The sequence below is a fragment of the Talpa europaea genome (genome assembly GCF_964194135.1).
Source record: "Talpa europaea genome assembly, chromosome: 6".
NCBI classification, from domain to species: Eukaryota; Metazoa; Chordata; class Mammalia; order Eulipotyphla; family Talpidae; genus Talpa; species Talpa europaea.
In genome coordinates this window covers 28,198,293-28,214,610 of record NC_140072.1, presented here as the reverse complement: position 1 = coordinate 28,214,610, position 16,318 = coordinate 28,198,293, and the positions used below count along the sequence as shown (strand labels likewise).

The 16,318-nt window shown below is 38.2% G+C and overlaps 1 protein-coding gene across 1 annotated transcript; it reads right to left on the bottom strand.

Annotated features, from left to right (window-relative positions):
* Positions 1-8,314: 8,314 nt before the first annotated feature.
* On the bottom strand, positions 8,315-14,215 carry CRIPT (CXXC repeat containing interactor of PDZ3 domain; the record flags this gene model as incomplete). The annotated part of the gene is made up of 5 exons (XM_084234947.1): positions 8,315-8,379; positions 8,668-8,771; positions 10,324-10,378; positions 11,421-11,486; positions 14,200-14,215. The coding sequence occupies 5 exons, from the start codon at positions 14,213-14,215 to the stop codon at positions 8,315-8,317; spliced, it is 306 nt and encodes a 101-aa protein (XP_084091073.1).
* Positions 14,216-16,318: the final 2,103 nt, after the last annotated feature.

Below are 16,318 nucleotides of genomic sequence, written 5' to 3'. Positions count from 1 at the left end.
ACTAATCTTTTACATCAATCCAAGCTTTTTCCAAAAATGCCGATCATTTCTAGGGCTATCTAGAGCAGGGGTCAGCAATCTTTGTCTACTCTGCCACCGTACACAAAAGCAACCTTAGATGATCTGTTAATGAAGAGCTGTGGCTGGTGTTTCAATAACATGTAGGTGACTGGTCTATGGGCCATAGTTTACTAAACCCTGATCTTGAACAATTGCATAGACATAGGAAAGCTATAAATTCTTCTGGAAAAATTATGAGTTCTTTGGAGTTCCACAGCAGACCAATTACTGTGGAGCTATGTGCTAAGGGTCTACTGACCCACTGCAGCAAACTTGTCAACATCTCACTCTTTATTCTTACCTCCATGTCTTTGCTTATTTCTGTCCCATCACTTTTCCTACTAATTAGAATATCTCCTCCCTGTGTCAAAATCTAATTATAAGATTATCTACACTCAAAAGTACAGGGAAGGATTGGAAGGAAATGAAGACTATATCTGTCCCCTTCTACCTTAAAAACACACATTACAAAGTGAGTCAACATATGGTGACATCAGAAACGTGAAAACATCAAATGTACGTGGAACTGAAGTTTCTGGATAAAGATAGCAAAATGAAACACATCTAATTTTTACCCTTCTCAACTTCCCCACACAAAACTACATTAAAGGTATGGGGTGGGGAGGGAGGCATAAATTCCAAAGATAAACAGAGTGAAAGGGGAGATCAAAGAAACCAAATTTTGGAGGTGAGAAGGTAGAGACAAATGAAAATGAATTTAGCTGATGTGAAACGCCAAATTGTAAAGTGACGTTAAGTAAAAATGAATGCAAATTCAATCTACGTTCCAGAATTGGATGAATGAAAGCTGTTTGCCACACCACTGATTGATCCTCCCTCCCACATTCTGGCAGACTTCTAGAGGTTTAGGCTCCAGAGAATGGCAAACAGATGGCTTCTTGACGATCTCAAGAAAAAATATTTAAAGGTACTAACTTCAAGAGTTCCCCCCATAAACAGCTCAGATAGATCATCCTCCATCACTGATTCCCAACTGAGGGCATATGGCAATGTCTGGGGTCATTTTCAGTTGTCACAAACTTGGGAGGGAGGTCAGTGCTATTGGCATCTATTGGAATCTAGAGGCTAGAGATGCTGATAATCTTACAATGCATAATAAAGTCTCTCACAAGAAAGAATTAGTTCAAAATATTAGTGTCACTGTTGATAAATTCTGCTGCACATGTAACTGATGTAACAGTCCTACCAACACAAGCAGTTTCCAAACAACTGAAGTCTTCGCACTCTATTAAAATTAAGTAGAAAACAAAAGATGACCAGACAGTTGAGAAGTTCAAACAAGGAAGTAAAAGATCTAAACAAACAGATAAAGCAACTGAGAAGAAATAGACCCTCTGTAGAAGAGGAAAATGTGAAAAAAATACACATGACTTCTACTTATGACCATCTTGAGCAAACAGACCAGATTTACCTTTTTTAGAAACCTTTTCTAAAGCCTAAGACTGCCTTTCACAACTTAGACCTGGAGCTGACTTTTGAATATAAGGATCCAGTTTGAATTTACTGAAGAACTTCCCCATCACTTACAATATAACCTGTATCACATTGCGATATTACCTTTTTATATATTTATTCATTTATTCCTTGTTTTTATTAGGTCCCATGCTGTCTTAGTACTTCCATTTAACAATAAACTTTAATATTTGGTACAGCACATCTCTCCAACTTGTTCCTTAAAAGTATCTTTGGCTCTTTGCTCTTCCATATAAATTTTACAATCAGTGTGGTAAGTTCTATTTTATTCAATAATATTTTATAACTTTCTAAATAAAGTAGAAACCTTCTATCAGTTATTCTTCTATTTTGGTTATTCTTATATATGGCATATTTTCTTTAATTATTTTTTAAATTTTATATATTTTTTACATCATTTTTCATTTTTGCACAATGTACGCATTTTCATCTTGGTTATAATCCCCATACAAAATTCCCACCCCCACCCCCTTGTTTTGATCCTACTCCCTCCTCCCCACGCTGTAGTGTGTCTCCGGTCTATAGTTGCCAGTTGATTTTGATTTTTACTTTATTATAATTAGTCTTTTTCCTGGTCTCTTATTTAGATTTTCTAAATTCCTGCTATGAGTGATACCAAACGGTATTTTTCTTTTTCTTTCTGGCTTATTTTGCGGAGCATGAGCCCTTCTAACTCCATCCATGTTGCTGCAAATTGCATGAGTTTATTTTTTTTGATTGCTGAGTAATATATATGGCATATTTTAAATTTTTCTGTTTTTGCTGCTAGAAATGCATTTTGCTTTTATATAGTGATGTCTTTGAAGTCAGTCTGATAAACTAAATTTATTCATCCTAATAATTTGCTGTGGATGATTTTGGTATCTGCAAAATACTGGAATACTACAAATGATGATGGTTTTGTTTCTTCCTTCTTACCTCTGTATCTTTTTTCCCCTTTTGTCTTGTTTTAATGCATGGGCTAGGAACACCAGTACAATGTTGAACAGAAGTGATAATGGCAATCTTGACTTTAAAGGCAATGCACTGAATACTAGATCTGTTTGCTGTGGGTTTTTTGATGTTACTTCTTACTAGGTTTAAGATTTCTATTCTAATTTACTAAGAATTTTCCATATGGTTGATTGAATTTTATTTTTAAAATGGTCACAGAGCATTTTTTATTAGTTTGTTAATATGAGTTTTAAACTAATAGATTTTTCTAATATTGGACAATCTCACATCCCTGAGATAAACCCACATTGGTCACATCCAGGACTAAGGCTAAGATACAGAAATATCCACATTGTCTTTCTCTATGCATATGTGGGGGGAAACCCACTGAAACTGTTGCTTTGCAGGGCTTTATGCATTAGGCACAAAACTCTGCTCTAACCTCCCCATATTGCTCAAGTCCAGGAGCTTCTCTTCTATGCATGTGATAGCCTTTTAAAAAGTAGGTTTTAGACCCTGAGGGGTAAGTAGATATTCCTTAAAACAAACACTGTGTTTGATATTAGTTTACCCTTTGAGTTAGTACCTTTCCTGTTTTGGGCCTCTGAGGATCATCATTACTTTCTTGCTAGTTTAATCACAATCATATTTTTAAATTACATATATAAATTTCACAGATGTATATGCAGATGTATATTATGTAAATAAATATTTTCCAGGATTTTTATTGTTGTATGGGAAGTTTCTCTGGCTATCTTGTTCACAATTTTGGAAATTTAAATCCATCCATGTAATATTTAAGTTGCCACAGCTACAAAACCTTTAGCATGATAGAAAATTAAAAACAAAAAAAGAACATCATTGCCATCTGGTGGAGAGTCCTACTATTACCACATGCAAATGAGAACCACTGTGACTCACCTCACTCTCCCCTCATTTTATTCTGTCAAATCTTATTTTATTGGGCCTTTCAGAAATCTGTTCCTTCATTCCCATTCTCCTAGTGCCATTTAAATCTAATTCCTATTTTCCCCCCCAGAATTGTTGCTTTTAAACCAGTCTATTTAAATATTGCTGTTGGCAAACCTTACTTTTGCAATGTTACATTAATTTCATTGCTTACTAAATTCTTGCTTTTAAGTAAATAACTTGGAATGAATAACAGCAGTCTGGTAGGGACGAGAAAAAAGAGAGGTCCAATAAATATTAGCTTAGCTGAAAAAAAAATCTAGTGCCATTTGTTCATTTGCCATATGTGGGAGGGAGCATATGCAAAGAATTTTCCAATCCTTTTTCCCGTAATAACATACCAATGAATCACATCCACAGGTATAATTCCCTCATGGACTCAGCTAGGGTTTTTTTTTTTTAACTAAAATTATTTTTAACTACAAAATATATGACCAATATAAGAAATTCAGAGTTCTACAAATGAGTGAGGTAAGGAAGAACCTTGTGGAGTTGCATAAGAATTGGAAATTTACCAAAAAAAAAAAACTTGTGATTTTTTAAGACATGTTTCCTAGCTCTTTCTGTTGAAGCATTCTAGAGGTAATGAGAACCAAGCAGGCCTGGATCTTAGTTTTTGTAATTATTTTCCTCTAAAAGAAACTAGGACTCTTTGGAGAAATGGCTGATTATAGGTCTGAGGTGCTAGTGGGGGGAGGGGGGAGCTAAACAAGGCAAAAACAAAAACACATTTGGAATATTTTGTTTGGAACACAAGGAATTCCTCAAGCAATAATAGGAATATGTCAAAAAGACCCAGGAGCTAACTTGAAAGGTCTTCCACTAACCAAAATTGGGATAATTTGAGATGAAAACAAATGAGAGTAACACACTAAATAAAACAGGAATTCATGAGCTAATACTACGAGAAAAAGAGAAAGCTTTTCCTTATAGTAGAAAGCCAACTAATAAATGTAGAAGGAATGACAGAACTGGAAAATCACCATTTGGCAATCATCAGAGTAACAGTTTAGCATCAGTGTATGAATGTTGAGAAAAGAATATTTACAGTCTCAAAAGTCTCCCCCCACATCCTTACTAATTTAATAGAAACAAATAGAATATTTATAGCGGAGAAATTCAGAAGAGACTACCTAAAATAACAGATCAAAATTAACATTCTATTAATGGGACAAGCAACACCAAGCACTGAGGAACTGACAAGGACCCAGCATCACTTTGATGAGACTCCTGCTCAAAACACACACGCTCAATTTTATCATGAAGAAACAGCAAAAAACTGAAATTAAGGAACATTTTATGAAATAACTGGCCTATGTTTCATGACCTTAATATTTTTGAAAGACAGATTAAAGAACTGTTCTAGATAAAGAGACTAAAGACATGACAACTAAATATAATGTGTTATCCTGGCCTGCACCTTTCTTTTTTTTTTTTCCCCTTACAAAGGCCATTACTAGAATAACTAGTGAAATATAGAGAAAATTAGATAGTATATTGTGTTCCTGTTAATTTTCTGATTTTGATAACTGTACTATGACGATGTAAGAAAATGGGAAATAGACATATTTGGGGTAAAAAGACATCATTAACACTCAAATGATCACAAAAAAAAGCCTATATTTTATGTTAATAATATAGAGAAACCGCTTTCTTAGAGTAAAATGACAACTAACAAATGATGGCATTACAGAAAGAATAATGGAATTAGAATATCACAACTTTATAAACATCTTAGTGTAAATTTATTCAGACAAGAGTCACCAAGTGATGCTAAATGCAGGAGGGGCAGGTTTGATGAGGAACACAACATCAACATGCCCTCAAATTTTCTCCCCACAAATTATCCACTAATTGCAAAAGGAAAAATGGTAACTATACAGTAGAAAAACTGGACGACATCTTAATCCAAGTGGTTAAAATTACCATCACTAAAAATGGGCAAAGGGACATTGTGTGAGTCTGGATGTAACACTGGGAGGACACATGCCTCACAGCATTTCAGCCCAAATTTAAGTATGAAGACACACTTGAAAAATCTCAAATTAGGGGTATTCTATATTTTAACTGTCCTGTATTTTTCAGATATATTATTATTATAAAAAACAAAGACAAAAGAACTTTTCCTGATTAAAGAGTCATATGTTGGATCCCGTACATACAAGAGCTGGGTACAGGCCAGAGATGCAGGCAGGTGAGAGGATTTACCAGAGACAGAGTAGAGAGGAGAATAGGCAGATCTATTGAAATACACTGCTGAGGGTAGCAGCGGGTGAGACAGGAGAGGTCTGCTTCACCACATGGGTTGCTCCCTGGCCAGCCAGGGATCAAACTCATGCCGCAGAGGCTGTGGATTGCTTCATAGTGTGGTGCTTAACCCCTTGCGCCACCAGGGAGGCCCCATTTTACCACTTTTACGTTTACTTTGATAAAATCTGTGCTTGGCATTAATTTTGTCACCTTAAAATTAGTTTCTGTTTTTATGGCTTCTTTTAAAAATAATTATGTTCATGTTTTAAGATTTTTCCTTCTGATCTAATAACTTCAATTTATGGCAGGCATAATTATTATTTGAACAATAACCTCAATAACCAATAAACTTTGAAGATATATATGTATATTCTGTTCTATGGTTTAATAATAACAAAAATCTTCATAGCAGAACCTGAGTCTGGCCACAGGATCATTTATGGAAAGAGGCTACCCAAGGCATGAACATAAAATATGAGTTTGATACCTAAGAAATGTACTTCACCCAAAGTTTTACCAATCCAACTATTGATGAATCTGGGCCATGGTCTAACAAGAGTTATTGATTTTTTTTTTTACTGGCCAACTGCTATACTTTATTTATTTATTTTTTAAATAATAAATTTTATTTTTATATTCCCCATACAATTGCAGCCCCCCCCATTCTGACCCCAATCCCTCCCCTCCCGCCCCCGCCCCCTAAAAGTGTCTCTGGTTCATAGTTTTTTGTTGATTTTGATTTTCACTTTCTTATAGTTATTCATTTTCCTGGTCCCTTATTTAAGTTTTCTAGATTCCTGCTATGAGTGAGACCATCCGGTATTTTTCTTTTTCTTTCTGGCTTATTTCGCTGAGATAAACAGCTGGGACTACATCAAATTAAAGAGCTTCTGCACAGCAAAAGAGACAATAACAAGCTAAGCTTTGGAAACAACCCAAATGCCCAAAAATAGATGACTGGATCAAGAAGATGTGGTACATATATACCATGGAATATTACTCAGCATTCAAAAAAGATAAACACATGCAATTTGCAGCAACATGGATGGCGCTGGAAAGAGTTATTGATTTTAATTAAAAGTCCCAATTTCGGGCCTCCCCTGGTGGCGCAGGTGGTTGAGTGCAGTGCTGTGAAGCTGTCCACAGCCTTTGCAGCGCCGGTTCGACCCCGGCTGGCAAGTGAGAGTCCCACATGGCGAAGCAGACCTTTCCTGTCTTGCCTGCTGCTCCCCTTAGTAGTGTATTTCGTCAGTCTGCCTGTTCTGTTTGCCGCTCTGTCTCTGGTGAATCCTCTCACCCTCCCACGCATCTGGCCTGTACCCCAGTTCTTGTATAAATAAATCAGTAAATTTTAAAAAGAAAAGTCCCAATTTCATTAAAGCATGAGAAGGTACTTCCTGACCTCAGTACTATTTCTATTTATTATATTTTGCATTACCTTTGTGATCTTTCTGGAATAACAACATATCCTAGAAAAACACTTTCAAAAAAATTAACAGATAAATAAAAGTTAACACACTACTTTCCAGAGTAATTTTGAAATGAATAAAAAACACAATATATCATGTTATCTATTCTACACATTTTTATAGTGATATGTATTTATACATACTGCACTTGACAATATGAAATACATTTTTGGTCTTCCATAGTAGGCTGCAGATTTCAAAAGCAGTAGTCCTGAATCTCTGAAAGCAGTATAAGCATAAACAAAACATAAGCAAAATTTTTGTTTGAACCCTCTAAGCTGACACATATCTATATACATTTTATAAACGAGTCAAAATGTTTTCTTTTGTTCTATTTATTTCTTTTCGGGTGGAGAAGGGGAGAGGAGGAGGTTAGAAAAAAAGTTTAGTTTTTGCTTCAAAGAGTGACAATTCATCACGGATAAACACTTTTTCTCTGACTTCAGGACAGTTTGAATTCCACAAGAGTGGAACTTTTCTGAAGTGTGTTTTTCTGAAGCCCATTGTATTCATTTGGACATAAGTGGGGTGTCCCTTCTATTCTTGATGTCAATAAGAAAAGTATTTGCATTTTGGCTTCAAGAACAAATTTAAAAAGTCATAAATACAACTTGTGTTTAATTTGGGCTAATTACTAGGGAACTATTAAGCAAAAATAGCCTCAGATATTTAAATACCCTGGAAACTGGAACTAATAAGGAAGAAGTGTTTCTAAGAACAGCATAATCAACAAGGGGATAGGGAAGAATTATAAATCTGGTTGACAGGTTCTGAGTAAAGTATGAATAATCTCCTCACTTTTGCAATAGCTTTAAATAGAGGTAGAGGATAACAATTACATGACTAATGTTAAATAAAAAGTACATACAGAACTGAGAAAAAAAATTTTTCATTATATTTACCATGTCTTCCAGTTTATAAAATGCTTCTAAGGAAAACAAGATAAAGCAAAAGACTAGTTCTACTGGTTATGATTCAGAACTTGTGGAGAGCAAAAGAATGAATACCAATCAACTTCCCTGGTTTAAACTTAACTGTCTGAAAGTATGTTTTTCTATAACTTTAACATTTATATTATTCTTGAAAGTTCAAAGCAGAAAGTAAAATCATACAGAAAGTCAGAAACGTCATCCATACAACTAAACAGAGGTTTGCTTGTAGTTTTTGGTATCCAAAACCTTTTTTCCACACATCGCACAGATACCTAAAACAAAAGAAACGTGAACAACTAAATCTTAATACCAACTAATATTTCCAATCAAATACCTATGATTTGGTTTAATTTAGTCACTCTGGAAGATTAAAACAATTTAGCAGCATCAGAAAAAAAGAAAAAGAAAATATAAACTCATAACTATGAATAAATTCTAAATTTTATTTTGCCTAAGGAAAAAAGAGCATTTGACTAGTAAAAGGTAACTCCTTTTCTGTTATCCAAATCAGTACCAAATGAAGTAAATTGATATAAACCGGAAAATGGCATTAAACTTACCCTTTTTGTAGGCACAGCCCTGGCAGTAATGAGAACCTGGTTGGTGCACAGAACTTTTACAAATTCTGCAAGTGGAGAACTTATTCTTTCCATATGGATCAAATCTAGAGATGTTTTAAAGAAAACAAAAGTGTATAATACAATAGAATTGTATTTTATTCTATATGAAAAATGACACTAATAAAGGGTTTTGAGCAAAGGACAACTCTGGTTACCGTGACACTGAATTGCAGGGAACTAGAGAGGAAGCAAGAAGACAGAAAGTAATACAATGCCCAAGTAAAAATAACAGTGGTTTAAAACAGGTAATAACAGTGAGATGTACAAAAACAGGTGGATTTGGGTTGTATTTTGGTAGAAGAGCTGAAGAACTTGCTGATGGTTATGGAAAGCAAGGGAATCAGAGAGGCATCAGTAAGGAATTCTAGTTTCTAGGCTTGTACAACTGTTCTAGACAGTGGTGCAAAGATGAGAAAGCTAGGATTATAAGACTGAAGGAAAAAGGGTGACTGGTAGATAATAAGCTGGGTAAGTTCAATAGCAAAATGGATAAATGTTTGGAACTCAGAGAAGGCAGGACTGGAAATATTCATCCTCATTCACATACAATTTGAATTTAAAGCCACTGGATGAAAGCCCTTGGAGAAAAGATTATAAATTTATCAATAGGAAAAAAAAACAGCCTATGATTGAGTCTAGAGGCGAACTTGATTGAGAAGGAATAGCCAGTAAGTTGGAAGGAGAGTGTGGTGTCCTAGAACCAAGAGAATAAACGGTTGCAAAAAAGAGAGCTATAGTGGCCTTAGGGGTAAATGGAACTGAAGGAGAGGACAGTGAGAAATTAAGATTTTTTTTTAAAATTTTATACAATAGGTGGGGTACAGGCCAGAGGCGCGGGAGGGTAAGAGGATCCACCAGAGACTCAGTGGGGAGCAGAACAGGCAGATACACCAAAAGCACTGCTGAGGAGAGCAGTGGGAGTGACAGGAGAGGTCTGCCACACCATGTGGGAATCTCCCTGGCTGGCCAGGAATCAAACCCGCACTGCAAAGGCTACGGACAGCTTCACCCGCTGCGCCACCGGGGAGGCCCCGAGAAATTATCTAGATAAGTCTTTTCAAACTTTTGCTGTGTAGGGAAGAAAGGAAATGTGACATCTGGATGAACATATGGAATTTTTAAGATTGAGTACAGTAAAGCATCATGTTAAATGTTTTTAAGGTGGGAGACATTTTTATTCCTATTCTCAGATGAAAAAGTAAAACTTCAGAAAAGTCAATAAACTGGCTTAACTTGCTTAAGGTTACAGAGCTAGACAGAGACAGAATTTAGATTCAAATTTAGGTCTGACTCCAGAGTTTATCTTTTTTCTACATTTTTCCATTGCCTCTGATTTGTAGAATAATTAAGAACCAGAAGAAATATTTTCTTGTTTATAAGAACACATTAGCATTACTATCTTCATACCAGTTGATACAAGGAGGAGAAATAGAACAAAAACAGCAGGTTATAACAAGTAGCTTAGTTTGCATGCTAGGAACCACCTAACTCTATTTTATCACAATAGAATTAAACACACCAAATTCACTCAGTAGACTTAATATTTAAAAAGAGAGGAAATTTATAACTCTACTCGATGAATGTTCCTATACCTACCTTGCTTTTTTGGAAGTCAAAGCTTTATTTTCATTCAGTTTTCTTCCACCGCTTTCTATATTGAAATATACGTATATTTTAGTGAATTAACATATATACTTATAATATTAAACTATTAGTTTAGAAGTTCATTTTTTGACCCTTTGCCAATAGGAAGCCTATATGAAAATTTTAAAAAAATTTAATACCCAGATTAAGATAACTGCTTAAAAAGCTATTGTTAGGAAAACAATAAAAAATTGTATAAGATGTTAATCATTTTATTTCTCAGACTCAAAGTAGTACTGTAGGAATTGATCTACACTATATCCACTGCAAAATCTAAAAGCCATTACTTGGATGCCATAGACCTCAAATACAATGGCAGTGTTTCTTTTCCTTTCCTCTGAAAACATCATCACAGTATTTAACAAGCATAATGGTGAAAGCAGTTAAATGATTTCCTTAAAAATATAAAAATCAAATGAGGAGAAGGGCAATTAAATACAGTCTATAATTAAACTGAATCAATTCAATTACTATGATATACTCCGTGTATGAAAATCATTTAATTAATTTTCTATAACCTGCCTACCAGATTAGGAACCCCAACATGTAAATGAAAGAACTAAACAAGATATTAAAGTATTGAGGGAGCCAGTATTTTTTCAATATTCAATAGAAGAAATATTTTGTATACCTAACAATTTTCATTTTACAAATAGGGTTAAAATGAACACATTATTGGGGCCTCCCTGGTGGCGCAGAGGTTGAGCGCTGGGTTGCGAAGCTGCCCACAGCCTCTGCAGCGCCGGTTCGATCCCCGGCTGCTCCCCGGCCACCGGAGGAGGATCCCACATGGTGCGCAGACCTCTCCTGCCGCCCGCTGCTCCCCTCAGCAGTGTACTTCAGTCCTTCTGCCTATTCTGCTCCCCGCTCTGGCTCTGGTGAATTCTCTCACCCTCCCACGCTTCTGACTGTACCCAGTGCATGTATAAACAAAACAAACAAACAAATATAATAAATAAATAAATAAAAGCATGCCTCTATTAAAAAAAAAAAAATGAACACATTATTCACCGGAAGTATCTGATTCTATCTTCTAAAAGGAAAAATACCTGTGGTATTCCTTGCCCCGTCTTTCCATGTATCTGGTGTGATAACGGTACCAAGTTTCTTTTCACCTGTTGTAACGAGATAGTTTGAGGGGAATTAGTATTTATTCTCTACTAGAATCACTACATTGTGCTTAAAAGTTCACAATGGGGGCCTCCCCGGTGGCGCGGCGGTTGAGCGCTGGGTTGCGAAGCTGCCCACAGCTTCTGCAGCGCCGGTTCGATCCCCGGCTGCTCCCCGGCCACCAGAGGAGGGTCCCACATGGCGCGCAGACCTCTCCTGCCGCCCGCTGCTCCCCTCAGCAGTGTCCTTCGGTCCTTCTGCCTGCTCTGCTCCCCGCTCTGGCTCTGGTGAATTCTCTCACCCTCCCGCGCTTCTGACTGTGCCCAGTGCTTGGATAAATAAATAAATATAAAAAAAAAAAAAAAGTTCACAATGGGATCTAACACCAATCATATTCTAGTAGAAGCCTATTAGTGTTGGAGCCAAAGTCAGTGAACTGAGATGGAAGACATTAACTGTTAGGAATGGATAACTGACTCAGTAAAATGTATGGGATAATAGTATGGTTTATACTACACTTCAACGGTACATGTATACTTTAAATCAATATGCTAAATCTGTTCATTCCTTAAATATCTACTAAGTATCTATAATGTATAACAGATACTGCACAGAGTACAGAGAAAAGGTAAATTAGAAAAAGTTACAGATTTCAAGGAGCTTGTAGCATACTGATTTCTCTAGCAGTCCTGAATCTGGATTTCATGGGAGGGCCTTAAAAAATATGTAAAGAGCAAACTGTACACAAACCTTTAATACATCAAATTTTTTTTTCCTGAAAAGAGTCTATAACTTCCGCCAGATTCTCAAAGGGCTCAAAGAGGAAAAAAAAAAAAAGTTAAGCACTCAACTAGAAGCATTCAAAAAGCTAGAAAATAGTAAGAAAAATAATTTAGAGCAACAATAAGTTGAGAGCTAAAGTGCCAGGAGAAAAAAAATAACCTTTGAAGGAGGAAGAAATAACCCTGGCTAGGGAAATCCAAGAAAGCTTTGTGGAGAAGGCAATAGGGAGGGCTTGGATATGAAGTAGTGGGACTGTGAAGAAAGAAGATAAGGCAAACTAAATAAAGGAAACAGAGGAAATGCATGGAAAGCTCAGGGTATACCTGGGCAGGCAGAATGTTTTGGTTTGGCGTTTATGTGTGAAAAGAGCAAGGATTAGTGAAAACGCAGTGCGAAAGATAGGCTGAGGCCTTATGATGAAGTGTGGTCATGAATACCAGGCTCCAAATACAATACAATACAAAATTATACTCTGCACATTGAGTTTAATGCTGAATGCCACATATTGGGGGTTATGAGAGAAATTACCCATTTATGAGATACACCAAGGCATTTTTACACCAGCCTTTATCTACTGTATCTCGCTTAATTCTCACAAATTGTGTATTATTCTCATTTTTATTTTTATTTTATTTTAATTTTTTTTAATAGAGGCATGTTTTATTTATTTGTTCGTTTGTTTTTTTGTTTATACATGCACTGGGTACAGTCAGAAGCGTGGGAGGGTGAGAGGACTCCACCAGAGCCAGAGCAGGGAGCAGGACAGGCAGAAGGACCGAAGTACACTGCTGAGGGGAGCAGCGGGCGGCAGGAGAGGTCTACGCGCCATGTGGGACCCTCCTCCGGTGGCCGGGGAGCAGCCGGGGATCGAACCGGCACCGCAGAGGCCGTGGACAGCTTCGCAACCCAGTGCTCAACCGCTGCGCCACCGGGGAGGCCCCATTCTCATTTTTAAATGAGAAAACTGGGGCCAAGAAATACTGAGTAACTCATCTATGGTAATTCTATTACCCACTGTAACCCATGGGCATCTTAGTTAGTTTGATCTACTAGAGGGATAAAACAAAATGAATTATGTTAATTAGATAGTAATCAGGATAAGAAGATACTGACATTTGTCTACCCTGAGGAAAAAAGATTTGGGGATATGACAGCTATTTTTAAACATATAAACATTTTGTGAGGTTAAACAAATTCTAACTTATTTTCTAGAAATCTCAAGGGTTTCCGTTAGAACGGATGGCAACTATAGGAAGAAAAAACTTTCCAAAAGTCGCTGAAGTCTGCACAGACCCCTTCGAAGGTGGTGAGTGTCCCACCCTTCTGCTGCCATACTGTAGGTATTCACGCAAATAGCCTGTAAGTCACCGGAAGAGATACTCACTTAGGGTTGCTGGATAAAATACAGGCTGCTCAATTAAATTTGTTTCAGATAAACAATGAATTTTTTTTTTAGTAAATGCTCTGAAAGTGTTTTGGGACAAACCATTTACAGTAGGAAGAAGCAGCAAACAGAAGATGCACGGGACATGTTTATATTAAGAAAATATTCGTTGTTTACCTGAAATTGACTCTAATGGGGCTTCCAGTCTTATTATTTGGTGTACTGGCAACTCTAGGTACTGTAGTTAACTGTGGAAGTGACTTTTAAGATCCATTCCAACCCTGAAGGTCTGTGAGCAGAGGAAGCCAGGGAAGAAGCTGTATGGGATGAGATCCGGGGTTGGGAGAAGGCAAAGTAAATAAAGCGGTGCAAAAACTGAGACTACGCAGAACGCAAACCATAAAAGACTATGTGGCTGGTCAAAGGGCTGAGTAGCAGGACAAGGGATAGAATCTATGGCCGAAGGAAATACAAAGAAAGCAAAGTTCCCAGAAAACTCCAGTTAGGTTTTCCTTGTCTCCTTATCCCGCAGAACCGGCCCCTTCACTCACACTTTTCGCACACCATCCTCCCCCGACGATTCCCTCAGCCGCAGACGCAGCAGCAGCTAGAAAACATCAACACTCCATGCAGGGCAGGACTCCCCTTCCGGGTTACGACAATCCACTTCCGGCCTCCCGCCCTCCGCCCCGCCTACCCCACACCTGGGAAGCGGCGGGAGGAATAAATACAACGGGGAAGGCGGGGCTTCTTCCTTTGCCCGCCCCCTCACCTCTACGATTGGCTGCAAGGCCTTGAGGCTCCTCCCCCTCGGCCCGCGCCTGCGCGAGGATCAGGGCGGCGAGTCGCACCTGATGGTGGGAGGTGGTACCCCTCCCTTCCGTTCCGCGGGCGGGAGAGTTAGGTAAGCCCAGCGGAGCCCCCGAGCGCTCGCCTCCGAGGGGAACAACCACCAGGGGCCGCGAGGTTCTGTGACCCCGGCCCGCCCGCGCCCGCCGGCCGCGCGAGCGCCTGCCTTCCGGCGTGACCCAAGGGCTGCCCTGATGGACCGAGCCTCTCGCGGCTCGGACTCTCTGAGTCTGCCCTCCCCTCTGTCCTGGCCTGCGCACCTGTGCGCTTTGATCATACCTCTCAGCTCGCAGCTTGCGTTCTCGCTGGCTGCGGCTTGGGCAAATCTCGAGCAACCCAGTTTGGGCTTGGGTTGCCGATCAAGGTCCCACAGTTCCCCGAAGGCGCCTGTGGGAGCCGCCCCGAAGGGTCTTCTCTCCCACTGCAATGCCAGTGGCTCTGGGCCAGGTCAGACGACGAACACCTGGGCGGTGGCCAAGGAAGGGGCACTTGACGGGCAACCTCGTGGGTATGCCAGGGCCTAACAGTCCCTGTTTCTCAGTAAGGGCAAACACCTGACCTTCTCTCTCTCTCTCTCTCTCTCTCTCTCTCTCTCTCTCTTTCTCTCTCTCTCTCTTTCTCTCTCTCGTTCATTCATTTGTTCAGCCAACATTTGGGTGCTGCTCCCTGTATCAGATCCAGATCTGCTCACATCACTTGGGGTTCTGAGGGTGGTCCAGAAAAATGTAGGAAGGGGTGTCTGTTGAGAATGAATTCACTGCCTCACTACCCTGAGGGGAGCGAGGATATCCTCAGTCCACTGAGGATAGGACCCGTGAAAAACATTTCATTTCTCCCTTCCTGACATTCATTCTCTTCTCAACCCCTAGTGCATACTTTTATATCCCAGAGCCTAGAGATAGGAGTAATTTTAGCATTTGGGAGTTTGGAACCTTGGACTTGCCCTAACCTGTTTCCTTATCAGTAACGTATTTGCCTTTGAAAATTACAGCGTGAATTAAATGAGAGCTATTAGGATAAGGCCTAGTTGGATGTCTGCTCTGAACATGTATATAACATTTTTTTTTCTGGATTAGCCACCACAGTAATGTGGAGTATTACTTTAAAATAATAAGGTTCTTAATATTTGTCAATGATATGTGTGTAAGTTTTCTGTTAGGTAGTTATATATTATATATGTATACATACATATCAGTATTTTATAGAGAGAGAAAGGAAATTTTTCTCTCCTAGTCATCCTCTACTTTTGATTGGAATCTAGCACCTATAATAAACATTGTCATTTTAGTATTTTTGGAATGCTGAAATCCCTTAGTTTAGCATAATGTTTTTTGAATTCCCTTGAGTATACGGGTTGCCATATAAATACTCCAGTATGCCTTGGTGTCACTTGGCATTTGCTAGGAGATGTGATCTATTGTAATATTAGCCACACAACTGTTAAAAACATCTGCAATTTAATTAGAATGTAAAGGTTATGTTTCCGACAATGTTTTTGCCCTTGTGATTGTGGCAAAAATTAAAAAAAAAGAAAAGAAAATAACTTACTTGGTCCTAGCACATCACCTTTTTGTAGAAACGAGTCAAAAATGTTTAAGAAATGAGTAGATTTGTTCTCTTTGGGCTCAGAGCTTTTTGTACCTTATTAGTCTACATGTACATTTACAAATGTGCATCTTCCTATATTCTGAAACAAATTTGTTATTGTCCATAGAAAACTGACTTTGGTTCATGGCTTAGGCATGGGAGCAATTAGGACAATGGAAAAAGTCATTATTGCATATGCTTTTCTTTTCTTAATTTGTTTTTCATTAGATAGCC